The following is a 27,373-nucleotide window of genomic DNA, read 5'->3' as shown; positions in this document are numbered from 1 at the left end:
AGGCTAGCTATCCATACAAGCAAAATGAGAAACTGATCATGATCCTTATTTTGGGGGCAATGTGGCAAGGGAAACAACAGTCTTAAGTCTTTAAGCCTTAGGTATGACCATATTTTCTTCTTTAAGCCATAAGAGTAGAATTTGACTGCCACTCAACCTCTCTTCCTCTGGCACCAGGCATAGAGAATAAAGCAACTCAAGCACTGATACTTCCAGAATGGGCTCACACACCTCTCCAGGGTCTAACCAAACTACATGGAAAACAGCTCTGCCTTTCACTTGAAGTGTGAGATTTGCATAATCTCCAGCTCTCTCCTCATATTTCCCACCCTTAAGCTTCATCTCATGTGTTTACACTACAGTGCCATGTTGTCTTTTGCACGTTGTGAGCAACCAACCTGGATGCAGCTCACCAGCCCTATCTATCAAACCCATCAGCTCTACAATACATTCCTAGGTTCTGGTAGAGCACCTCTGTAGTTGTACGGGCTTGGATAAGCCATCTACCAATCTTCAAAGCAGCTTGTTAAGAGGTGTTAAGTCCTTAGTCAGCCTTCATGATTAAAACATTTGAGATCCAGCCATTAATGTGGCCATCGTACTTGTTATAGCAATAGTGAGGTGATAAGTTTGTTCAGACAATCTTGTTAGTATCCCACATCTTTGACAGGTATTTCTGTAACACACAAAAAAAATATAACTTGGTCATTCAGAGTCAAAACCATATCAGACTAACATAGTATGTAAGCAGCTGAAGCTGCAAACTCTCAAAAGGCATGCATTTCCTAATCTCTGCAGAGGTCTGATGCATATACTTTGTGGGGTATGAAACAGGACAGTTGCCAACTGTGGAGACAGACAGGGAATGAGAGGTGTCTCCCTTCATATAATTACAGTGGTGAGATTTCCCAGCTTCTTCAATCATGCTGTTGAACACTTGCTAACCCTCCAACAATTAACACAGAAAAATGTCTTTAAAAATAATTTAGGGGCATAGAAATAAAGAGAAGAGAAATTAAAACAGTGAGTTGTTCTTTCTAACTTTGTATTATGGCTATGTCCTCGGTAGAGCAGTTTCACCTGGTACCTGTAAAGCAACAGTTCGTGGCGGGAAAAAAAAAAAAAAAGTGAAAAAATTACAACTCTGTCCTCATCAAACATTCACAAATAATGCAGCTTTACCCAAACAGCTAGCAGCTAAATGGTGCTCTGCAGGCAAACTCACAGAAAGAAAAGACTGGAAAGTCAAAGTTCATTTAAGGCTGCCACAGACCATTCATAAAACAAATTCTGAAAATCGTTGCCAATACATAACAGCAGAGAAACTGTTTTCTTTACCAAGATGGATACTTTTGATCATTAACTCTTAAAGCTGCCATCTAAGAAGTGCAAAGTGGACCTCATTTTTATTTTTCTGTGCTCGTTAAGTAAGTTTAAATGAAGAGAAAGGCAACTGAGGTACATCTGCCTGTTTTCAGATTACAAATTCAGATCTTGTCTATTCTAGAAAACTCTATGATGACTGAGATACCTAATTAAATTATGACATCAGAGGAGATGAGAATTAAAACTGAGCAACTGTGAGGAACAGACATATTTTGACATTCTGATTAATGCTCTTTATTTTTGTTAACCTGTAATTACTTCAATGACTACCGAACAATTGAGAAGGCTAAAAGAGTATGTCTTTGTTAGAGAAGACATCCCCCCCTGTTTTTAATTAAGGTGTAGGATTTCACCATGCAGATATCTGAGGCCTATTAGAACTGCTCTGATAATATTAAATAAGACCAGACTTCACTTTCATGGTATTTCCAAGGCTACCCTCACTTCCCTTCAAAACAAACAAAGCAAGTTCCTCCTAGCTCAGAGTAAAATACCTTGGTTGTACTTTATATATAAGAAAAAGAGCACTTCGGTTCATCTGAAGGTCACCTTTAATGGAAAAGCCTGTTCTGCCAGAGCAAGCCTTCAACCTACAGTAGACTATTACAATTCAACACTTTGTGTAATACAGCTTTCTTAACAAAGGGTGTTTGCAGCAATCTGAACAAAGTGGCTACATTACATACATTTCTGAGCAGACAATTTTGCAGCTGAGGGCAACTGAAAGTGTAGTCTAATTTGAAAAGTGACTTGGTAAAGATGGCACTGTGTGGCTCCACATGTATTGTCTCTCACTGGCTTCTGGATCGAACTTACTGCTTACAAATAAAATTCTTTTTATTTCTACTTAACACTCCTCCACATAAACTTAACTGAAAAGCTTTAAGTCAAGCTGTGCTCTTTTTGGCCCATCTATCATCTAATGAAGACTGTGTATGGAAGATGCAAGTAGGAAGCTCTAAGATAGGTGTAAGGTTTGAGGACAACAGGTCAAGTTCTCTACTAGTGCAAATGAGTATCACTTGTCTACCTTCAGTGGAGACAGTGCTATGTATACTAGTTAAGGGTATGGGTAAATGAAGATCCATTCTTAGAATGGGAAGCTAAATAACTGGCCTGCTGGCCATAAAGAACCAAAGGGAATTAAAGTAACTCTCGCCAGCCCGTGCTGTTTCAGACAGCAATGAAAAGTTAGTATGTTTATTACTAATATAGAACTGTAAATGGAGCCTGAGAACAGAAAACATCTTACATAAGACCATGTCATTCTACAGGCAATTTTCAGAGTAAAACTACAGACTAATGTGAAGATTTCACAACACAGATATTTGACAAAGAAAATATATTTCTTCTGGTTTAACATTTGGGCCCTAACACCAATACAACATATTTCCCAATGACAAAAACCTTGTAAATCACAAAACATAAGGACAGAGGATTAAAAAAGTTAAAGACAGAAGAAGAAACCCCACCAAAAAAAAATATATATATATATATATTAAGGCCACCTGTACATTAGTGAAATGCACAGTCATCACAGTCAAACAGGATACATACCTCATTAATATTACATATAATGAAACATACATATATGTATAATATATACTTGATCTTAACTCTAGAGCTGTAGAAAATAACTTAAAACTTTTGTGACCAGCCTACATCTAGCCTGAATCCCAGCAGCTCCTAGTAACCTAAGACAACAGGACTCCAGAGGGAAACAGAGGTCCCCATGTAGGTCCCTATCAAAGTCATGACAGGATCTTGAGGAAAATGCTTCCAAGAAGGGAAGAAAAAGAAAATATCGAAGGACAAGTTGCCAAGGTTTTAACCTGAGACCTAACAACGAAGGACAAGTTGCCAAGGTTTTAACTTGAGACCTAACAACAGCCACAGACATTTGTTTAATGTTTCAGGTGCTCATTAGTGTCAAGCCCCTGTAGCAGCCTCCATACTGTCTCTCTATACTGCAGCTGGCTAAAGGTAGAATTATATACCATCCTAATGAGCCGCAAGGAAGGTGATGTGCGTCATTGGTTTCTGTTTCAATCTAAGTGTAAAAGCCTTGCAACAGCTTCTGATTCTGCTGACATTTAATTAGCCAGTGTCATTTTGATGCCATAGCCTGTCTCATCAGGATGATAACTACAAAACAACATGTGGAGCATAAAAGTTCTATGAGAAGTTTCAGGTCTGGCAGCCAAGAATACAAGTCCCCTGTCAGTCACGGTTTATGGGACTGGTCCCCATTAGCCCCTTGTTTTGGCACTGCTATCAGCAAGAGCTTTGCTGTTAAGAGAGAGACGCAAAATAACAAAAAAAGAAAATGAAAAGCTATAAACCTCAGCAAAGCCTTGCAAAAAAAATGTGTCCTTGAGATCTAAAAATTTTATCTGTCCTGCAAAAGGGAGCATCACTATGGCACTAACTCAGAGCTATTCATCCTGAAGGACAGAAGGACAGGTTTATCATGAAGGGGAGATCTGATAATCCCCTGAATTCAAAAGGTAGCCCCGTTATTTAAGTATGTAAGGTATTTTTCATCAAGTGCCATCAGATGCTTGGGAAGGCTATCTTTAGGAATACCTGACAACTGTTCCTTAAGAGATTGCTCATATCAGCTGCAAAATTTGAAAATTTTCCTTGCTATAACAAAACCTGACTGATCTATTTATCCACTCAATATAATCAGTGATACTGGTACAGTACATCCATTTACACCAGACAAACTCAGACCTTTTTGTATATAGGTCTTTTTTTTCCAAAATTGTGCTCTAGCACACTAAAGGCACCACTTTAGAGTGCACCAGTCAGAGATTTATAGAAGTCCAAATGAACCAAGCTGTTCTGTTCTTGGAAGAGAATCAACTTAAAATCTTTGTCTGCAGAACCTAGGCACAACCTGATGCTTTGTAAAGATAGAGGCTTATGGAGCTGTTTTTGAGCAAAGGCGTCTACCAGAGGATTGGCAAAAACAGGCAATGTTGATCAGCAGACTTAAAAATACACTGAACAATGTGGTTGCAGGATCTCAGCTCTTCCGGCAGATCCTTGCTGGAGCTAAAAGGTACTTCTCAACTGGATGAGGATACGCCTACATTTTAGAGCAAAGTGATCTGGAAACACACAGTTCCCATACGGAAAGGGAGATCTCTTTTAGGTAAATGTTATGGACCCCTAACAACACCATACGGGGGAAAGGGGAATGTTCTTACAAGACTTTTCCACTTGGATCCTGTTTCCACTTTTTCCATAGTATAACCATGATGCTATTGTTTTAGCCAATTAATGCCCTCTGCAAAATGCAGGGGTTGTAACTGGTTCCACCTATTCCCTATCCTGAACAGCATTCCAGGTGTTTCTTTGCTTACAGAAGGTGCTTGGAAATGCATGCTATCAAGTAAATAATTTCTGTCTTCTTCATCAACATTTCTTTTTGAACAGTCACATTTCACCCTAAATTTATCCCTTACTACAGTCACACTTCCTTATGCAGAATACCGTTTTTCTGCCTGCGACAACCCTACCAGTTCAGAAAGCTTTGGATTTTCATACCAAAGGACAAGCTACAGGCAGTGATCCTATCTCCTATCTAGAGGAACATATTCATAGTAATAATTCTCATGCTCCCCAGATATTAAAGCATGGAAAATCTGTTCACATCATTTCAAGCAAGGTCTTGCCATGAAATCCTTTGTCCTGACTTGAATTGTATGCAGATCATGACAAACAGAAGCATATGAGAATTCACATTTAACTTATAGCACATATTTTAATAAATGTATTTTATTCTGTGTGCACACACATACAGACACACAAGAGAAAAGGAGTAACAAGGGTCTAAGGTCATCTACCTAAAATGTTAATTTTTAAATTGTTAAAATGTTAATTTTTAAAATGTTAAAATACAGCCAAGTGAAGGAAAGCCAACAGCTGCTTCACAGTACAACACCAAAAATAACTACACATTAAAAAAACTATAAGCTTACCAATACTCCTCTCTCCTCTCCCCCAGTTGTATCAATTATACTATGAAAGCTCTTCCGGCCTCAACAAACCAAACAATCCATAATATTATCAGCACAAGAAACTTTATTTGAAATATATACTTTAGCGCAATCCCTTTAAAAGGCTCTTGGAATACTGATGTGTTCAGTGATTATGCACTTCTCTGCTGTCAACTGTATTACCCATTAAATACCAATTTTCCTCATTAGTAAAGTAGCTGGGATCAAGTGAGCATAGGAGGAAAACAAGTGTAGCAGCTAAAGAAAAGCACTGGGGATCAAGCAAGCTGTCTTCTCTTCCCATGATGGCTAAATGACTTGCTGTCTACACCTACTTCTGGCTTGGTGTCTTCATCTCTAAAATTGGGCAATACCACCTACTCTAAGAGAGGGGGAAACAAAATTAACTAAAGCTTTTAACTGCTCCAACACCTATAAAAGCCAAAGCTAATTCTTTAAATGCTTCCAGAATTACTGTTATTATTGTCATTTATCTGTTCTGCCATAGCATGTAAGAGCCTGTATGCACATGGTTCTAGGCACAGCGTTGATGCAGAAAATAAAGTGGAAGGTATAGACAGCATGATAAACAGAAAACCACAGAAACAAAAGCTTTGTGCTTCATAGAAATTTATGTATTTGGACAGCTACCTTTAAAAAAAAACAACCCAACCTGTCTTAACTTTCTCCTTAGTGAATATATTGTATGCAAGCCTCATTATCAAACAAATCCTATGTCAGGTGTCAAAAACAAAAACTAACTTCTAAAATAAAAACTACAGCCTGTAGTGCATTAGTACTTCCAAACTATAAATCCATGCCATTATTACCAATAATATTGTCAATAAAAATTTACCTGGTTACCAAATATTCTTAATGTGCATGCATACGCCAATATGCAGTATACTACATGAAGTAAACATGGCAGTGAGATTACTTCTATAATGTTTGTCACATTTGATACAGAAATCTTGATTTTGCTATTAATGTACTTTATAAAGAAAACATATATGGCTGAATGACTTATTTTGCTCAGTACATTTAAAAGCACCCAAAGGGAAGGAGTATGACATCGCCAGTTACTACAGCATACTTAGTAGTACATGCAGCAAGAACCCTACAAGTCACAGCAAAATCCTGCTTCTTTTACCCCATCTGCTTTTAAGAATTTATCAATGAAAGGGAATTTCCAACGATGTTAGTTTATCAGAATATAAACTAGATCAAGTTTGTGCTTATTTATGCCATATACCTGCATTGATATCAACAGGCAGTGTCAACTTCTTCTAACTTCATAGGGTGGAGGAAATGTTTTTTCAGTAAGTCTTAGGGCCATTAGGAAATTATCGTATTTATGTAAGTAGTTTTGGTACTCCCTTGGGATTTCAATAAAATTTTAGCTTAACCTCATTAAAACTCCTCCTATTCAGCTGGAGGCTACAATGTACTGTGGAATTTTAAGACCTATGCTCCTTCTCCAGCAAGGCATTTAAGCATGTGCTTAAAATTAAGCATTTGAGTGAACATTTTGCTCATCTGAGAGTCTCAGAACATGCACCATGAAAGGGATGCCACATTAGGTCAGTACTTTCATACTCCCGTAAAAGCTTTGGGAACCAGATAGGTAGTCGCAAAGCATTGAAAATTTTGTTGTAGTACCATAATTTGCTTCCCTACTGCTTACCTACTCACATCCTTCTAGATCAAGGACATGTCTACACAGTTCTACAGGCAGATGAAAGTGCATTCTTCCCAAGCTGCAAGCTGACTAGAAGCTATGTAAATTTATTTAATGTTCTCTAAGCCTCATGAATACACTCCTGCTGAAAGATACAGTGCATTAGCTAGGGCTTCATGCCTGATTTAGAGAGTTTGCAACTAGCAGCAAAACACAGAGAAACACTCTAAAGTATATGTTGTTAACAGAAGTACATATATACATGCATGCAATCTATAGAAGCCTGTGGTTATAACTACTGCATTTTCTTATTTTATAGTAAATGTAAAGGGGTTATGAACTTCAGAGAAATACTACTAACTCCTATAGAGCTTTTTTAGTTTACGAACTGCTGAAATACTTTTTTATAACTAACAGCTATGAAGCTCAAGCAGTCATCTGAAAAGCCAGAGGATTTATTTGGCCTTTTAAGATTTCATTTTTGTAGCCATTTAAAAACTTGATTCTCCTATTCACCTCTGGTGCAGAAGCATTAGACTAAGTATTCAAGTGTCGTGTCCTACTATGTCAAAAGCTTTTGTAAACTCTACAGAGACATCACATCAAGACAAAATTTCTTTGATGACGGCCTTCCTAGCTTTGCAAAACAAAGCATAGCCTGCTTTAACAGGATCTTTTAAAAAGGACAGCAACAGAAACACCACAGCAATTACTCTTGACTGAAGCTTGAAAAGAAGAGGTATAAGAACTGATGGAACTATCTGTAACATACCACTGGTATTCACCTGAGACTACTGTAAGAAATTAGGAATGTCAAGTTCAAGGTTTGGCTCTGAACATGACATTTGAACAAGACAAAGAAAAAAAATCTTCTCCATAGATTTTCAAGAGAATTGTGACCAGTCTTTAGCAATAACAGTCTTATTTTTCCAGGATGTAACCTCATGCATCAGCTTGTGCTTGAGGCTGCGGAAGAGCTACATCTGGAATGAGTCCTTGCCCTAAAACCAAGCTGCAGAGTGAAGGTGCAATTTAGGGTAAGTTCCTCATTGATAATTCAGTTCTTCTTTTAGTGCTGTTCCATTCTCTGCTCATAATACATTGAACAGGAAAAGTAGGGAATAGCAGTACCCAGACAGCCCTGAAGCCAGTGCAAGGTGAGCAGTACAGCTACTGCATGTGGCAGGCTGGAGAAGGATGAAAACGTAAAGGGAAGGAGGACAAAGAAAGATTTGGAAAAGAAGTGGTAACTGTTATGACTTAGCACAATTAACATTTAATATCTTACCACTGTGTCCCAGGCTATCTGTGTCTGCCTGTGTGTGTGTGTATGCACGTGCATACATATGCCTGCATGTGCATTTGGGGTGGGGGCTGAGAGGGTGTGAAGAATATTTAATAACAGAAATCTCAGCCTTGCTTGTGACATATTTAAAAGTTTCTATGCACTGTGGGTCAAACATTTACAAGAATGCCTTTTGCGTCTGGTAAAATCAGCCACAGGAAGGGCAAGGAAGGATGTAGTGGTGGCAAAATGCAGAACCCACCAGAGCCCTGAAAAGTGCAACGACAAAAAATGAAAGTCTAGGCTCCCCAAAATAAACTGTCTGTGTTTGAAGGCTCTAACAGCAAAAGAGGAACTCTTGGTCTTGATTCTGCTAATACAGAGGGACCAAAAAGCTGTAACTAGAACAAGTGGTCACATGCAAGTGTCAGGAAAGTGACTGAAGATCCATGCTGTTTGTAGGAAAAAAACAAAGTCAGATGGACTGTGAAACTGTAAGGAGTACAGCAAATACATGTTATGTAAATTAGGTTGGCTAAGCTGAGTGGAAGGCCCAGACACCAATAAGCCCCTCAGATACAGCAAAGCAGAAGAGGGCGGTTAGAGTTGAACCAGAAAAGGAACCCAGCAACAATGGATTTACTGAGGAGGGACTAACTTCACATCCTGCCCATCCCAGAACAAGTAAAAGGGCACACGTGGAAAGAGTTTGGGGTCAAGGATCAGCAGCAGTTCTATGCCAAGAATCATAGCTTTTCATTAGCAGAGAAGAGGGAAACTCCCCAGATTGCCTGCCCTTCCATTGCTCTGTTTTGATATGGGGCTTGACATGTCTGCAAAGCCATTATAAACAGACACACGCACAGTATTATGGGAAGATGATGAAAACAGTAATTTTTGTAAAAAGATGGTAATTTTTTACAGCATACAGAGCAAATCATGCTATTTAATTTTACAGAATGAGAATTAGCACAGTAAATTGCTGCCATGAGCCTTACACAACCAAAACACCCACTACAGATGAAGCATTTGGAACAGCTATGGAGAGATTGATGAGCTTCCCTGGCACACAAATACTTGTCTAGGGACAGAATTCACTCTACATGTCAGCTAACTAGTGTACACTTAGTAGTGACCTCTCTGGTAAAATGACCCCAGTGGTCACTACATATATGGTTTTAGGTCTATATTCTACTCCTCAAAATTTATTTGCCATTGACATGAACACTGCTAAGTCATTTAACACAAGCTGTAAGCAGAAGACATAAAATACTGACATTTTGATTTGGCAGACACTTAAATTTTCATTATAAGCATTGATACATGGAGTAAATAGTCATACAATGTAAGAAGCTACAGATACTTTCCAAAAGTACTGTGATCTTTGATGGGTATCTTATGTACAGACCTATATACAAAACAAGAGTTGAGCATGGTCATCCATAGCAACAACATGAGAATAAGACTTAAGACAAATGTTCTGCAAGCATGTGAGCATAATTCAGAAGATTGCTTTCCTTTCTTTTTCCACTAAGTATTTAATTCCTAAAAACACTTAAGTATAATGAATAAACAGAAAACACTTAACAAGTATAATAATAAAGAACACTCCCTTTATTTCTATTTATCTCTTCTTACTTAGTAAAACATTTTTAAAAACACATCCCCTGAAATACCAAATGCTATCATTTATGATATAATGAAGAAATATGTGGTCTTTATTTTTTTGATTAAAAAAATCTTTCAATCAAATTTCTTAATGTGACTGAAAAATGAAGAAACTATTTTTGATACCAACTGCTCTGAAAAATGAGTATCTCATTAAACATCAGCGTACATTCTATCTTTTCCATGAGAGAAGAAAAAGTGATCAGAAAAAGCTTGAGGGCACTACAACATAATACAGATGGAGACAACAGTAAAGAGGCCCAATTATTCTTATTGGCTGAGTAATTAATATATCTAAAATAATGTCAATCTTTTCAATTCAAGTTTACTTGATACCACTACTGAAGCTATTAATTAGAATATAGAAATAATAACTTGATTTACGATTTGATTGATATATGTGATCTGTTAACGAAAGACAAAGCTACGTGTACATTAATTGCTCTGCTCTACATTATTATTTCACACAAATAGTGCTTACCAAATTCCTCATACTGCCTACTCTTACAGTGAGACTGCTTACTTGTCCTGCTATCAGCAGCCTTCCAGCTAAGGTCATGTAGTACACAAATGTGAGACAGAAATCACAAGAAAGGATTTTTGATCATACAAGTTTTGTGTGGAATTTAAGCATTTAACACTTTTCTGGAAGTGGTTTCACAACAAGACATACCTGATGTGCCAAAATATAGATATTATGGCCAACATCTTTTGGGGAGATGCCATCATCTCCATTCTCCTCCTCATGGTCACATTCTAGGCCTTGGTTATATGCATTCTTCATCACATCCACCTGCAACACAAGCCAAACCAAGGAGAGATTAAATAAATGTCATCCTCAGGGAAAAAGCACATGGTGTTTGAACACATTCACTTTGTTCAGTACAAGCTTGGATGGGTGCCCTGCAGTTCTAAAAGAAGAGTGAGCAGTCTGGGAAACACTTTCTGAATAAAGAAGAGCTTGAAGTATTTATGAAGCTCCAAACTGCTACACTTCTCATCAGCAAAACTGCAACCATGAGAAAGGAACAGGAATGTTGAGTCTTTTTGAGAAGGTATTTTCACAGATGTTTTAAAGACAGATCAACAGGTAGCACAGGTAGTGCCTTTTGGCAGTTACAGGGCAGGTGCGATCCCTCTGTGGATAGAGCAGGCTGCAATGCAACTCAGAGCTCTCCTTATAGTTTAACAGAAACAAAATAAAAACAAACAAACAAACAACAAACAAAGCCAAAAAGGAAAGGAAGATACAGATCTGGGCAGGGCACTGGGGTAATTCCAAACAAGGGGAAAAGTCCTCCATTCCCCAGAAAGGGCCTGATCCTGCTGATGCCCACAGATCTCTCCACAAAACAGGTTTTCCAGTCACTGTTGCTACATGGTCCATTTGTTTGGAAACAATTTCTCCAGGCTTCCAATCTATTTAACATTCTTGGAGACCTATACAAGTATCACACCTATTCCAAAACACAGCAATAACTGTTTGTAACTTTTGTTGTTTGTTCATGAGATGTATATATAAATGCATATGCACACACTTCTGTTAGTACTGTTTCACAAACTGTACAAGCTTAATTTCCCAGCCCATGACAAAGTGTACTTGAAGACAGTCTACCAGAGTATGATAATTTAGTTAAGAAACAATTACAGAAAAGTGCTTGGAATGGATAAAAATAATGAAGTCGTAAAGACTGAAATCATGCATGCTCGATCCTTTTAAAGTACTTTTGTGAATGAGTACTATCCTGATACATTGTGTCACTATATGCTGCCAACTCTTCAACCTAGATGCAGATCATTTTAAAATGTTTTAATGACAGATTTTTTTCAGCCAAAGATTTATGAATATTCAGAAGTTTTCTCACCAGTTCCCTTGGTCTCATGTTGAAAAGGATTCTTTCCGCATTCTCACTGTCATGCCTGCTTTCCATAATAGCCAGCAAGAGCTTGGAGGCATTGTTCTAAAGATACAAGAACAAGTTAATGTAAATTTAAAATCTATTTCATGGATTAACGATCCTTGCATTTGTTTTAATTGAGATTACCGGGACCACTTTTTTAGTGGATAAGATTTTAGACTACTTGCATCTTTTATTCTACTGACATATTTAATAGGGCTTTTCTCCCATTTTAATGTCAGCATACCGTAAGACTAACTAACCCAGCACACTACATTTGAGGAAGCATTTTAAATATTAAAAAAAAATCTGACTTAAATACATAGTTCTGTTCTATACTGTGCACAAGAAATGAAATCCCATTTCCTTTTCTTATTGCCCACCTAGCAATTTTTGTCACAGCATTCTGTTAAAACAATACTCAGCAGAGGTAATTACAAAGTGTATTAGACAAAAGGTTCCATCATTCAGGCAGGTTTTCTTCCCCTATGTTTTTTCTAAACCCTAATTCATTATTATTTGAAGTGCTATAAAATAAACTGTTTTCATACATTCCTGGAATTTTGTTTCACTATCATATATTCTTCGGGGAATATATAAAAGATATCCTTCACTCTGACAACAGGTTGCTTTTAATTGAGATCTTTCCCACAGATTAAATATCGTGAGCTTCAGCAGCTATAACCCAATAATGCTTTAGACTTTGGAGACGTGTCTTACTTCCAGTTAGATCAATTGTTGTGAATAGGAGTGAAAGAATGGTTTTGGAGGTTTAAGCACCTTAACAGTGCTTACAAAGTGCACAACACTTCAGTTCCTAGCTCAGCCAGAAGCTTCCTGTGTGATTCTGGGTAAGTTGTTTCACTTCCCTGTAACTCAACACCTTGCTGGAGGTGGTGGTACAAGAGCTAAATCTGTTTATATTTGTAAACTGCAGAGACACCATGCCCACATTCACCTGTTTGGTGAGGCTTCTTAGCTACTGACTGCTTTCTGGCACAGTGTGTTTGCCTTGGTCCACGTGTTGCACGTACCATTGGGGAATATCCCCTCATCCCTCCTAACAGCAGACTGAGCTGTTTGATTACATGCATGTAGACTGCAGTACAGGTAGGAGCTAGTAAAACTCTAAACCCATTATATAACCTTGTTCTCAGCTGCTTATTGCCAAATGTTAGCAATTCAAACTGAAATTTCTCACAGCAAGGGTGTGCCTCAGACAATTAGCAAGGACAATTTCAGAGGGAAAGGGTTCGGTTGCTTTTGAGACTGAGGCAAAAAAAAATATGTTATTTTCCGCATGTTCAAGGAACTTCTGTTTTAAGCAGTCTTTGTATCTCCAGTTCTTGATAGCAGAGCTGAAAATGTGGGGCCCTAGAGGCTAAGATAACATAACAATTCAAGTTGTAGTCGCCAGGGTACCCAGACAAATTTGTCCAACTGGTAAGTATTTTTTAAATTATGATTTCAATACTGCACTGTAGAAACTTTCTAGATTTTCACAATTAAAAGCCCACAGGCTTTCTTTTTGTTACAAAAAGATTCTGCACAGAATCAGGCAGGTTGGACCACATAGACATGTGTTCAAGGCTTGCCTCTGGACTGATCTTTTCAGCAGCCCCAGCCCTTGCTCAAAGCCCCTGCACAGGACTGTGTGAAGCTGAGGTCTGAACACCTCCAAAGAAGGACCTCACAGCCTGCCTGGGCACCAGTTCCCAGCTTGATGACCTTCACAAGAAAATAATTTTTTCTTGTATCTAATTAGAGTTTCCCACACTCCAGCTTGTGTTCATTGTCCCCCACCTTTCCACTATGCATCTCCAAGAGACGTCTGGCTGTACCTTTTCTGTGCTACTCCTGTGGTGGTTGCATCAAGAGGTCTCCTTGAAGCCATCTCTGGTGCAGGCTGAACCTCTTACCTCATACATCAGTTTAACAGCACTCCACTGCAATCAGTCCAGTACCTCAATGCCTTTCCCACACCACAGAGCTCCCAAATAGGCAAGGTACTTCAGATGCAGTCTAGTGTCAAACAAAAGTGAAAGATCACTTCCCTCAACCTGCTGGCTGCACTCCCGCAAATACAGCCCAAGATGTGGTTGGGTTTCCTGCTACAAGGGTATACTGCTGACTCATGCTTAACTTCTCAACCAGGACAACCATCTATTTCTACAAAGCTGCTTTTCAGTCATTTAGTACTCTGCCTGTACTATTGCACAGGTTAATCCATCCCAGATGCAAGACTTTGTGTTTGCCTTTTTCCAAGTTCATGAGGTTCTTATCAGATTATTTCTCCAGCTTGACAAGGTACTTCTGAATAGTATGCTCCAGCATGGGGAACAACAGATACTTCCGAGCAGTTTCCAGTCTGTGTTTGCTCATAAGTACTTGCCGAAGTTTATGGAACGTGGAGGGAAGGACTGCCTGCTTTGAAAGATGTTGAAAGAAGAACTTGGATAAAAGGGAGACTGAACAGGGACATAAGTTTATTGGAGGAAAACACAAAATGGAACAGAGGAAGTATGGATGAAGGTAGGACTGGCTAGGAAAACACCTGAAGCCAGTGAACCAAACAGAATTAGAAACTATTTTCTAAGTCTGATGCCATAGCTTCTAGCTTTGGGTGGGTTTCTGAAATAAGAAACCCATACTCTTGTGGAGCAGCACTTGGAAGCCAGGCAAGATGCACACAGGCAATTCAAATAGTACTTTTGTGTGCAACTGAATTAAGTCTAGACTATCTCATGGGCAGCACAAAAGGAAATATCTGGTACTGAGTTTCAGAGAATGTGTGAAAATGAGAAAAATATATGAGAATGCATGAGGAGAACTCAATACAACTATATTAAGACAGCTGGATAAAGAACTGGAGGATTGTACGATTAAAAGTCAGCAGCAGAAGAAAGGAAAGATGGAAGGAGAATGGAAGAATAGAATGAGGATTCCTACATGACTGAGGAACTAGGACCTTCTAGGAGAGGAGACTGGAAGTTGAGTGAAAAGCCAGGAGAGAGAAGACTAAGCTTGCAAACACAAAAATGAGATAAGGACAAAGAACAATGGATGAGAAGATCAGACTGGGACTGGCTGAAGGATAATGGGATGCCATATGAATTTTTCCATAGCCACCCTTTTCTTTCTCAAATCAAATCAGGACTGTCCACTAGAAAGGTCTAGCCAGATTCTTCACCTTGCAATCTACATAGCGAAACTTGAGCAAATACATTGAATGGCATTGGGGGAAGGAAAAGACAGAAAGTGAGAGACTCCTAGCAGGGTGCTGCTCTGAAAAACTGGATGCATTCTGCTGCAGAGTTCGCTTACAATGGTGAGTGACCAAGTCAGTTGTGGCAGCACTGGTAGGATCTCAGAATGAGAAGGGAAGGGGACAAGACAGGCTATCAGGAAGCTTGAGAAGTAAAAAGTGGAAACAATGGAAAGAGGCCTCAGTCTATTCGTTCATGGCTGAGGAGGGCTTGAAGCCATTCCCAGTGCAGGCAATCCTTAGGGTGGAGAGAATCCTACTGCAGCTTCTGTGAAGTGAAGAAAGGTAAAGGGTGGGTTGATCTTACTACCATTAGTAGCCAGCTTCTTGCTACTGACTCTGAAAAAGTGGTGTACCTAGAAGTACAGCAAGCAGGCACATCCTCTAGATTTTTGCCCCAAAGAAGGAAATTTCTGACTCAAAAGTCACTTTCTCCTTCCCCTTCTCTATCTGATCACTTACACCTCACTTTGAGATGCTTGTTTAACCACTTGTTTCTCATTTTCTGCATGCTTTTGAGAACCATGAGACCCTGGCTTCTATTCCCAGATATCAGTGGTGAAAAGAGGTCCAATACTTTGAAAACAGAACATAAAGTTCTTCAGAACATATTAGTACTATGAAGAACCAGTCCCCAGTTGATACAAAATGGATATCTCAAATACTTCTGGCCTTCATTTTTCTTTTCCTGGGTTCCCATTTCATCTTATAGAGTACTACAAGAAAAGCCAAAACGACATTTATTAGTCTCTCTACCCTTTTCCAGGGAATTGCATGGGCTACTAGACTGACAATGTCTCTTCATCCTGCCACTACTCAGAGTGGCAGATATTGAGATCATATGCTGTACCAGGTCTTAAATACTAGTCAGCAAGAAAGGCTGGGAGGGTCATAACAAATAACAAAAGGCAGAACAGAACATTGGACATCTGTTCACTCAATGAACATTGTCTATCCTGCTCACCAAATGATTCCAAAGTCCAATGGAAAATATAATCCATGAAGATGTAATTAAATACCACATCACAAAGTATGTGCAAAACAAGGCAAATTAGGACGGTATGCGAAAATATAATTCTGCATGGCCTTTGCTTTGGTTAAAGGGGTGTGAGTTCAGTATGTAGTGTTCCATGAAAAAAGCATCTAAATGTGTTTTTATGCATGTGTGGGACTATATACTTGAAATTTTGTATTTTCACTGCAAAATCTACAACTTCTGAGTTGTCTATAAGCACTGACAGACTGCCAGGGCTAAACATTACCTGGTAAACTCAGTGCTGTATTACTTGGATGTATTGTCACTCAAAAAAACAAAGAAACAAACAAACAAAAAAAACACACACCAGTAAATTCCTAATTTGCATCTAACTCTTGACATCACATCTAGCTCAGTACTGTATCCAATTCTGGGCTCCATAATACACAAACAATATGGACTTACAAGAACAAGTCCAGCAAAGAGCTGCTCTGTTAAATGAGTTTTCCATTAGGAGTAGCTGAGGGGAGCTGGGACTGTTCAGCCTGGAAAAGAGAGGGCTCAAGGGAATCTTATCAGTATAAAGTATTATCAAGTAAAAATACCTGATGGAAGAGAATGAAGAGGGAGCTAGGCTCTTCTCAGTAGTGCTCAGTGACAGCACAAGAGGTAATGGACACAAATTAAAACATAAATGAAATTCCATCTTAACACTCTTTTACTTTGAAGTTGGTCAAACACTGGAAGTTTGCCCAGATGGGTTGTGGCATCTTTGTCCTTGGAGATAATAAAACCCAACTGGTCACCTGCTCTAGCTGACCTTGCTTGAGTGGAGGTGTTGGACTATGTGACCTCCACATGTCTGTTCTAACTTAAATGACACTGATTTTGTAACACCATAATCAGTTCCGCAATTTGACCCTTTGATATCATTCACTACAACTTCTGCTATTTAAGTAAGTGAGGCATAAATAGTGTCCCATGAAAATGGCCAAACTGGTCATTGTAGCAATGCCAATAAACTCCAGTCTTGGGAATTAGATAGGAAAGATGTTTTACAAACATTTTTGAGTTTTGTGGTAACAGTAAATCAAAATGGCACTGGAGTGAACATAGCTAGGTCTTTACAGAGACTGAAATTTGGACTTCAAAAGAACTATCTCCAAGTTCAAAGTTAAATGTCTGCTTAAGCGTTTTGCTTGAGGAGGACTTGAATTATACTGCCATTCAAACATGTAATTACAGTTATTAAAATCATGTGTAAAACATTGTTGATTCAATGTTTCATTGTACATGATATATGGCTATATTAATTATTTTATTAGACATCCATAATGTTGCCAATATGATGCAGTGCAGCTACCACAAAGTATTTGCTGGTTTTGGGGAGGAAACAGACCATCTGCAATGGAAATACTTCATTCAGAAGGCAAGAAAAGACAATAATCTAAAGTTCTTTCTGGACGTGTTCTACCCTACTTGGCAGACAGTATAGCTGCAAAGTTTCCCTCTGCATGTGATGGCACACAGACCAGAGAAACTTATCTATGAACCTATCCAATTCTCAAGAGAATACAAAACAAAATTCAAGCAGTCCCACTCTACACTTCACCATTCCCTCAGAGAACACTGAGAAGGGAAATAAAATGTAATTTAATTTAACCACATTTTCAACTTCATTTGACATCTTAATTACAGGTCATCTGATATATATATATTTTTTTTCACAACATCTCCTTCTCAAATATTTTGTTTAAGTCCACAGAATCACAGAACTCAGTATATACAGAGAATGTCTGATGTTACATTGCCTTAACAGTATACCTGTTTATCAATCCAATGAGATTTTGTGCCCACGATGTGTACTCTTCATGCTAGCTACATCATGTCTATTTGACAGGATTCTTTAAAAAAAGCTGAGGGTGTACTCCCAAACACAACAGTTGGCCAAAAGTCCTATTGTAGAAGGACTGAAGTGGATTAAGCTGATTTGAATTCATTTGCACCACTTGTTTTTCAGGGCTGCTGAGTATATCATGCTATGATAAGACTAAGTAAATGTCAGGTCACCTAGAGCTCTTGCATAGGTATGTCTTCTTTTATTACTCAAATTTAAATAAACAAGTTTACATTTACTGTACCTTTAGCTGAAGCACCAAGTCCATGCAGTATTTGCCAAGAGGGTTTATGTCATTCAAGATGAGTGCAATTATAATATCAATCCCATTAGATTCATGGGTGGCTATGCAGGTCTAAAATAAGAGAAGAGAACAGTCATAGAGAGAGGAGGGAGACAGGGAAAGAAAAAAAGGGGTGAGGAGGGGAGAGAGAGAGAATATGCGCATCAGCAAATTTCCAAAACAAGGGTGCAAAACTTGAATGACCCTGTGATTGCAATGAACCTCCCAGCCAAAGCAGAGCAGCCTGAAAACATGACACAAGTTGTGCTGAGGAAGACTTGGTGCACAGAACTAATCCCAACACTGCCAATAGTGAGGTATACAACTGGAAAAGAAGTGGTGCAAGCTAAAATTTGCTTGCAGTGAGTCATGCAGGATTAGGCAGCAAGTGGTACAAGTTAGAGACAGCAAGCCACAGGAGCACTGCCAGATTTGGCTGGATACACACATACAAACATAAAAGACACACTTGAATCAAATTTGCACACTCAAATTCTAAATTTGCATTCAGCAACCAGCATTAATATCACTGTCTTATAGCATAACCTGTTTGCAAAGATTAAGGTTATCTACACTCATTTGGACATATGCTGCACACAAGGACATTTCTGCACACAGAAATCAAAACTGTAAATATGATCAACTGTACTTCCCCAGTGCTTTTACAGCTGGAGTTCTGGACCTTCTAAGCCACATCAATAAATGTCAGCTGTATAAGCGTATGGTATTTTTTTTCTAACAGGTTTACAGAACAATACGAAAGGAGAAGTTTTCCAGAAAGCTTGAGAGATGGAAAACAAACAAACAAACAAACAAACAAACAAAAAACGAACAAAGAAAACAAAACAAAAAACACCACCAACAACAAAAAAGCAGATGAAAATGACAGTGTGGAGCATTTGCCTTTGAAATACACTGAATGAGATTTGCAGTTGGTGTACACAAGCATAACTGTAATCCTGAGTGACTTCCCAGCAGCAGGTAAGACTAAATAATAAGTCTAACTAATCATTCCCTTGCATTATCAGTGTTTCTCTGTAAAGTTAGAGAACAAATTAACTTGAGAACCGTTTTTCCTCATTTCTAGTCCTGTAATTACTCTTTTTGCAAATGTTTTTCCCCATTAATTACTGGATCGAATATGACTGTTTAAAATTTAGCCCACTAAAATACTTTTACTTCTTTGCTTGTTTTTAAAGTTTTAAGTAAAGGCAGTTGATTACCAGCAACAGCGATAAAAGCACTTTGCACTTCATTTGTGCACGTTAATGAATGAGCATTAATACTCTATGTACTTCTTCAACTATTTCTACTACCAAGAATAGATTGTGTCTTTGTATTTTTGCCCACTTTGATTTTTCCATTCCTAATCCATAGTGAAAATTCTGAAATTTCATCCAGACAACTCTACTACAGTTTTGTTCTCTTCAAATCAATTACAACAGCATATAAGTACATTCTTTACTTGCCTCAGCATAGCACGATAGAGACATCTACCAACAGCCACAGTTAAAAAGCCTGCATCAAGCAAGGCACAGAACTATATATTTGATTAGAAACATGGTCTTCAGCCTCATTCATTTTCCTGCTGATATCATAATTAAAAGTGCTGATAGGTAATATAGCAAAACAGTAAGTTAAACTCTGTGGCAGTTAGGTTAAATCAGGGAAGTAAATATTAGCAAACGATATAAAAAACAAAGGCAAAATGAATGAAAGTGGAAAAACAAAACAGAACAAAAACAAACAAACAAAACCATCACAGTAGTGTATGCAATGTACTTTCTACAATTGTGACTTGAAATGCAAAGTTTCATAAAGTGAGATTTAAACCATAGACCCACTGACGTAAGACATAAAACTCTCCAAAAGGACTGGAAACCCTACATGTAAGCTGACATTCTACAGGAAGAGTCTGATTTTAGTTCTGATTCGAAATAATTTATCTGTTCTTATGCAGCTTTGACATGTTTTCAGCTTAGTCACAGTAATTGCAAGTGAACTTGTTATTAAGAACATTGAAGAGTTTATCACACACAGAATAACACAGAACTTCTAGGTTGGAAGAGACCTCAAGATCATCGAGTCCAACCTCTACCTAATGCTAACAATCCCCACTAAACCATATCCCTAAGCTCTACGTCTAAACGTCTTTTAAAGACTTCCAGGGATGGTGACTCCACCACTTCCCTGGGCAGCCTGTTCCAATGCCTAACAACCCTTTCGGTAAAGAAGTTCTTCCTAACATCTAACCTAAAACTCCCCCTTTGTGCTTATTATGATAAGCACAAAGATACCACACATTCAATTAGATACTTTTGCATCCAGCAGTTATTCAAGGCCTACCTGATTTTCATGGCATGGACCTTGGCAATATTCAGTCAAGCTTTCCAATGTCTGGTTCACAAGAGCCACGTTCCTCTCATTGATATAAAGCCCCAGTAAGCCTAGTCCACCTGTCGTGCTTCCACAGATACAGTCCAAAAACTGAAGGGTCTCACAAACAAGGTTGTAATTTGTTTTATTGTTCTGATGTCTTAGAAAATTCTGGTGGATGGAGAAAAGGATCATTTAAAAAAAAAAAAAAAAAAAAAGGAGAGAAAGACTGTTAGAGTCATGTCAAACACACGGTCTTTTTCATGAAATTTCTGCAAGGTACAATTTATAACCACATGATTAGTCTACCTTAGCACTGAAGTACACTACACTGTAGAAAATACATTATGTTTTAGTGCAGCAGTTGAGAACTATCATTTGATTAAGTCAGTAGAGAAAGAAGGACTTAGAAACATGAACTTTGCAAACATCTGCAAACACCTGTCTTACAGACATCCTGCATGCCTGACCCCAACCATCTGTTTATCATGATCCTTTGTTTGGGAAGTTCTTGCCCCATAGCTGGGCAGGTAGAGCAGCGCATTCAGACTGCTCCATAGCAGTGTCAGTGAAGAACAGTAGTTTAGTTCAAGGCATCCCCAGCATTACTTTCAGGGAGGCTACTGGACAGTACACTGAGGCATATTTAGAGAAAATTCATTTTGCAAAAGTTGCTAAGGGGACAGTAATTTTTACCAGAGGAACTGATAGCAGGGACTCATGTTGCATTTTGCAGCCTTTAATCATAATATCTAGGGTAAAGAGCAGTACCCAAACTTTGTCCAGAAACTTCCTGGAATCTTCAAGCCTGTGGTAAGTGACCCACCATTTGTGCAAAGAAACCATATTAACAGGAACTTTTTGAAACTTCTCAATTCCATGTGGCTATATTAAGGTCCCCAAGCCACTCTGAGGGCATAAACATACGCTTAAACTGAACATGCAGACAGTTCTTGAAAAGGGTTATTTTATCCCTTAGGCCAAAATAATATTTTAGACACCCTTATTCTGTAACAGAAGCCAGGCACAGGCATGTTCTACTTCCTTCATGAAGTTCCAGCTCCTGCAATACTTCTTTTGCAACTCTGCTCAGAAACACTTTACCTGGAGCTCTCGGTTGTGGTTCTCACACAGCAGCTGAAGAAATCTCAGTATTGGCTGCATGATTGCAATAGCAGGACTCATTATTGCTTCTTCTGTGGACTTCTCTTCTGCATTTGCAGCATCTGTTCCTGAGCCCATAAGATCTATTTCTGGGTCCATTTCTCTTCTATATACAGAGTAAGCCTTGGATGTTGCAGAAGATGCTTCTGTTAGCTGACCTTTCATACCCTCTTTCAGATGCAGTGTTGAATCCTTCACTGAAAAGAAGATAGTTTTCCTTAATTTTTGAAGCTGTTTTCCCTTGTTTTATTAAACGGGGAAAAAAAAAAAAAAAAAAAAAAAAAAAAAGAAGAAGAAGAAGAAGAAGAAGAAAAAACAGTAATAATGAATGCAACTTTTTCTTTTTTGGTGCCTAACTTTTTGAAGACCTCTAGGCAACTTACAAAGAATATCAAAGCAACATTCATGCAGGGATAGCATGTTCCAAATAAACCACAAACAAGAATTAAGTAGAACATTAAAACAAAAAGCCCTACTATTTCTCTTCCATATACAATAAATGATGAGAACAATGGAAAGACCACAGGGTGAGAAATCAGTTCCTGTGCTTGCTCTTGTGAAATAGCCCCATTAGCAGCAGCCTCTACTTCTGCTTCTCTAAAAATTTGGGTCTATATCTTCTACTGGTGTAAATCGTCATCGTTTCACTGACTTCATCAATGATAATTCCATGTAACCACTTTAAGATATGGGCTGCAATTTAGAGAAAAATAGGCAAATGAGGCAAATTAGTAATGATTACTGTTAAATCGTCTTGATCAATGCAAGATATTATCAGTGGTGCAATACATGCAGCTTGGATGTAATGCACTACCCTCTTCCCTCTTTTACATGGGTTCCTCCTTACCTCTCTTTTTGGGAACAGATACGGTTAGGTCACTATCATCATCTTTCTTTTTGCTCCCCAAATCAATAGTGTTCACTGTCACTGTTGATCTTATCTCTTGCTGAGCAGCTTTCATGCGGTCATACAGGACTTTAAAGAATTTTTCTGACTTTTTTTGCTCCTTCAGTTGCTGGTAAGTTGAATACTGAAGAAAAAAAAAAAAAAGACACTCAAGCTATCCTTCTTCTAAGAAATAAAAAACAAAACTCTACTTTTGTGAAACATATAATGAATCATTACTTCACTTACACAGAAAAAATGGTGGCCACTGCATAACTAGTTCTTTCACAAAGTGATACACAGGGCTGGTAACGAATATTGATCATAATATTTTTACATTTAGCTAAAATGGTGAACAGTATTATTTGCAATCTTTCAAATGTCACAATATTACGCTGAAATTAAAATACTTCGTGACAGTCTCCATTTCTCCAGGCATTCCGGAGTTACAATATTCCATTTATACATAATAGTGAAAGTATTTTGTATTATGTAACTACAAGGGGAACCATGAAACATCTACATTTACATGTAATGTTACAGCTTACTTAGCCTGTACACATTCTTAGTTCTTCACAGTCACAGAACTGGAATTTTAGGTTTTTAAGTCCCATCCCTTAGTATTACTGTCAAGCAGGCTGAGTACCGTTTCCAGCAGTTTGCAAACCTCTGTCTCACAAGTTAAGTCCTTTTACAATTCCCTAACAATTCATTTCAGAAAGCTGCAACAACATCTCACTTCTTTAACACTTTCTGGACTCTCTGTAAGGGTGACAGATTGCACTGTCTTTTTTTACAGAATAGAGATATAGGATGGGATTCCTCTCATTTAACTTTCATAGTCTTGAAATGAGGTATAAGTTGGTTACTTAGGTTCCCTTCACAGGCAATGATGAGATAGGGAGAGATTTATGCCATCTCTCCTCTCTTATGGTATCGCTGCTGATCATAGATAGAATAAGAATAAACAGTCATCTTATTTGGCTAAAGTTGTGTAAGAGTGATATTCACAAAAACTAGAATCCATAGTTTAAAACTGGTATTTCCTATGGAATCGAATATTCCATAGACCAATTGGCCAAATGGCCAATTTTTCTCTCTGGAGATTTTGAAAAAATGCCTCAAATGTTTCGAGATTTTTTTTTTTGATTTTTTTTTTGCTATTTTAAACATGAAAGTATTGGAGTATTGTAATTATTAAATTTACAATATGAACCTTGAAATATCTGGATATAATGCTCATACGGTAAAGACCTGATTAAAAGAAGCACTGTACTCCCTAGAAAAGGACAGTTGAAAAATGCTTTCTTCTACTGAAGAGTCTACACTATGAGATACTGTATAATAACAGGGCTTATTTACATCTGCATTTTAAGAATACATTTTATAGGGATAAAATTCCTACAGAACTCACTGCAAGAATGTTCTTTTTATTTGTCTCCAGACTACAAAGCAACATGTGAATAAGTAAATGAAACAAGTACCTGTGTTTGTGTGTTTCCACCTTCAAGCAATGCAATACCAAGCAAAATGCCTTCTGAGAAAATTCTGTCATTTTTGGTGTTTACTATAACATCTATGACTAGTTCTGATGCACCTTCTTTATCCAGAAGGCACTGAATATCAAACATGGATACGCCAGACTTATCTGAGTCTTGTCCTGCAAATCCACCTGCAAATCAGACAAATAAATACTATGTTTGTTTCATGTGTATATGTGGAAACAAATCTATTAGTAAAAATCGCCTTATGCATACAGTAGCAATGTAATACATTTAATCTTGAAATTCTGTTTGGGACAAAATTCCCCTTGATACAAACAAGATTTTTGCGTGAAAGTACAGTGTTCAGCTCCAAGAATAAGGAATAAAACAAAACCCCAAACCGCTGTTCTAATATTCAGACAATAAAATCTGAAATAAAGTTGGAAACAACACTGCTTTGTCCACAGAACCCCCTTTTTAATTCCACTGTTGCATACACAAAAATTTGTATGATCAGTGGTCTAAAAACACTTTTAAATCTGTTTTTCAGTCACAGGTCCAATATGTACAAGGATTGCATACCAGTAAATTCATTCTAGTTATCAGTATGACCTTCTAGCTAAATGTTTTTGTCAGTCTAATTCCTAGACCAGCAACATCATGATGTTCTGTAAGGTGTGATTTTGAGGGATTTTGTATTAACTCATTAAATCAACCATCTTTTATTATTACAGATTATCTTTCCTGCTATACACGCATTTAAACAAATGTAACTGCGTCAACTACATCAGGAAAAATATGGTACTGTTTTAAACAAAGTAGTAACAACATTTTTTTTTCACTTCACTTTTTTTTTTTCTTCTTATTTTTTCATGTATTAATAAAGGATCTGGAATTTCAAAAAGTTGTTTGATTTCCAGAAACAGCAGTATATTTGTACAAATGTTGCATGCTTCGCTGTTTTCCTGGATGTGAATTTACTAGCAAATGGTGTTACCAATTGGAATTGAATTGAATGATTGATTGGGGGGTGGGTTAGTTCCTACTTCAGTGCTGCCAAATGCTCATCAGCCATCTGAGACAGGTGCATGCAACTTAAAAACAGGAAAAGTCTGATACTACCTCTCTTCTAACTGGTTACAGACTTGTTTGATTTATTTACTAGCTAAATCCCTGGAGCACTTCCAATGTGCCTTTTAGGAGAAATGGTGCTGCTAGTTTTGTTTCTCTTAAATGATGTGTGTTGATTTACCTCCCACTTGTGCAGTTTTGCTGTAGCTGGCAGACAGAGGCCCATTCACACCACTTCCATATTCTCCTTTGAAGTAGCGGTATAGGAGTATTTTCCTTAAATTGTTGCCCTGTAAGAGAAAGATAAAAATAGCAGAAGAAACTACAGTAGTGGCCAGTTTCTTTTGTTTGAAAAGCAAGCTGTTTAACATTGATACATAATTTATTAAGTCTTTGCTTTATAATTTTTAAGCATACAAATGGTAAAGTTGTCCAGAAAACAAGCATCTAATGGTCTTATCTAACAAATTTCATTGCAAGAATTCTAAGATACTGTTGTAAAAGCTTTCTTTGAAGTATATTTTAAACTTATTGATTATAAATCAAATACTTCTACCTCAATATTTTTTACTGGATATCTGGAATATGTAGATTTTGAAACACATTTTACAAAGAACTAATGCTCTGTAGTCTGTGCTCTCCCCTGCCATGGCAGTACTTTCTGTTTTCTGTATCTGAATAGTATCACTCCCTTTTCTCTGATCTCATATAATCCATCTGATCATCTGAAAGAAGCCACATCACATGAAATATTAAAACAGAGATATGACATTTGATAGAAGAGCTTAAAAAGCATTCTCTGTATCTCCTTGTTCCTTTACTTCCAAAACCACAACCAGTTAATATTTGCATGCAGCTCTCTGAAGAACTTCTCTTTCATTTTGCATATGTTCTGCAACACAAGACACACTGAATTAAGAGTGGGGGTACCAACTACTTGGCGTTTTCATTTTGCCTTTGGTCTCCTGGGAACACCTGCAGTCAACACTCAGCTTTATAGAGTCATCAGGTGACAATAACTGTAGGTGTATGCACAACCTAAGATTTTATTTTAAAAAAAGTATGGGCAAGGCCTCTGATGATTACCACAGAAGGAGAAAAATCATTCATTTCAACAGTTAGCAGAAAAATGAGACTACTTCTTCCTTACATTTACTCACCTACTGTCTTTAATGAAAAACAGGTCTTAAAAATATGTGCACCAGAAGCATTCTCAGTATTTACCAGCTCATCAGCACCTGCATGTTAGTGTGATCATCAACTTTTCAATTAATTCACCACCATTATCACCACAGGCACCAGGAACCAAGCAGCGGGGAAGTAAGTCCCAGAGATACCTCAGAAAGCACTATCCACACACATCTCTGTCAACTTAGCAGTATTTCCAAAGGCAGGCACATGCCACTTCATGGTTTCATTGCTTCACGTACCTCAAAAACAATGGGCTTGTCCACCTCAAACAGGTGTCAGAATGCAATATTCTGTATATGTAGGTTGACAATGCAAAACATTCTTTCCTAGTTCTCACATTCTGATGTTTTCATTTGATAATAGTCTATACAAAGTTCTCTCGATCAGCCAAGAAAATTGCAAGACCCATATTAAAAAATCAAAAGCCATAAACACAATAGCTGCAAGAAAAATAAAAGCATCACCTACACATCTGCAGTGCCAAGGAATTTATTAGGTGAATTTTTCAGGTAAGCTTAAGCCAGCTGTGGTCTACATTACAGAGGAAGACCAAGAACCAGAAATCTCTGAGGACCACACATGGAGACAGATTCTTTCCCAGCCTAGTTTGCAATGGGGTTTAACCCTGCATGCATGGGCAAAATACACTAGGGTAGCTCATAAGAAATTTCAAGATTTCTAAGTGTGCCACCTTCTGCTCAACATCCTGTCCCTAGTCGTGACCTAACTTCAGTGTCTTACAGGAAAGTGAACCTCCCACATCTCATAAAGAAGCCAAACATATTACTGAAGAAGTGAGAAACATGGACTAAGAACAGGGATAAAGTCTTTTCAAACTCTCTCAGGTGTATATATCAC

The 27,373-nt window shown here is 37.9% G+C and overlaps 1 protein-coding gene across 1 annotated transcript in view; it reads right to left on the bottom strand.

Moving 5' to 3' along the window:
• Window positions 1–27,373, bottom strand: part of ITPR2 (inositol 1,4,5-trisphosphate receptor type 2) — a 266,820-nt gene that overhangs the window by 55,863 nt on the left and 183,584 nt on the right. Inside the window, 8 exon segments of the mRNA XM_032186220.1 lie at window positions 10,698–10,817; window positions 11,890–11,985; window positions 18,305–18,415; window positions 20,690–20,890; window positions 21,824–22,080; window positions 22,731–22,914; window positions 24,254–24,441; window positions 25,506–25,614. Of these exon segments, the coding sequence (XP_032042111.1) occupies window positions 10,698–10,817; window positions 11,890–11,985; window positions 18,305–18,415; window positions 20,690–20,890; window positions 21,824–22,080; window positions 22,731–22,914; window positions 24,254–24,441; window positions 25,506–25,614 (1,266 nt within the window).

The sequence above is a fragment of the Aythya fuligula genome, chromosome 1 (assembly GCF_009819795.1).
Source record: "Aythya fuligula isolate bAytFul2 chromosome 1, bAytFul2.pri, whole genome shotgun sequence".
NCBI lineage: Eukaryota > Metazoa > Chordata > Aves > Anseriformes > Anatidae > Aythya > Aythya fuligula.
Note: the sequence above shows the minus strand (reverse complement) of the source record. Positions and strands in the feature narration are given on the sequence as shown.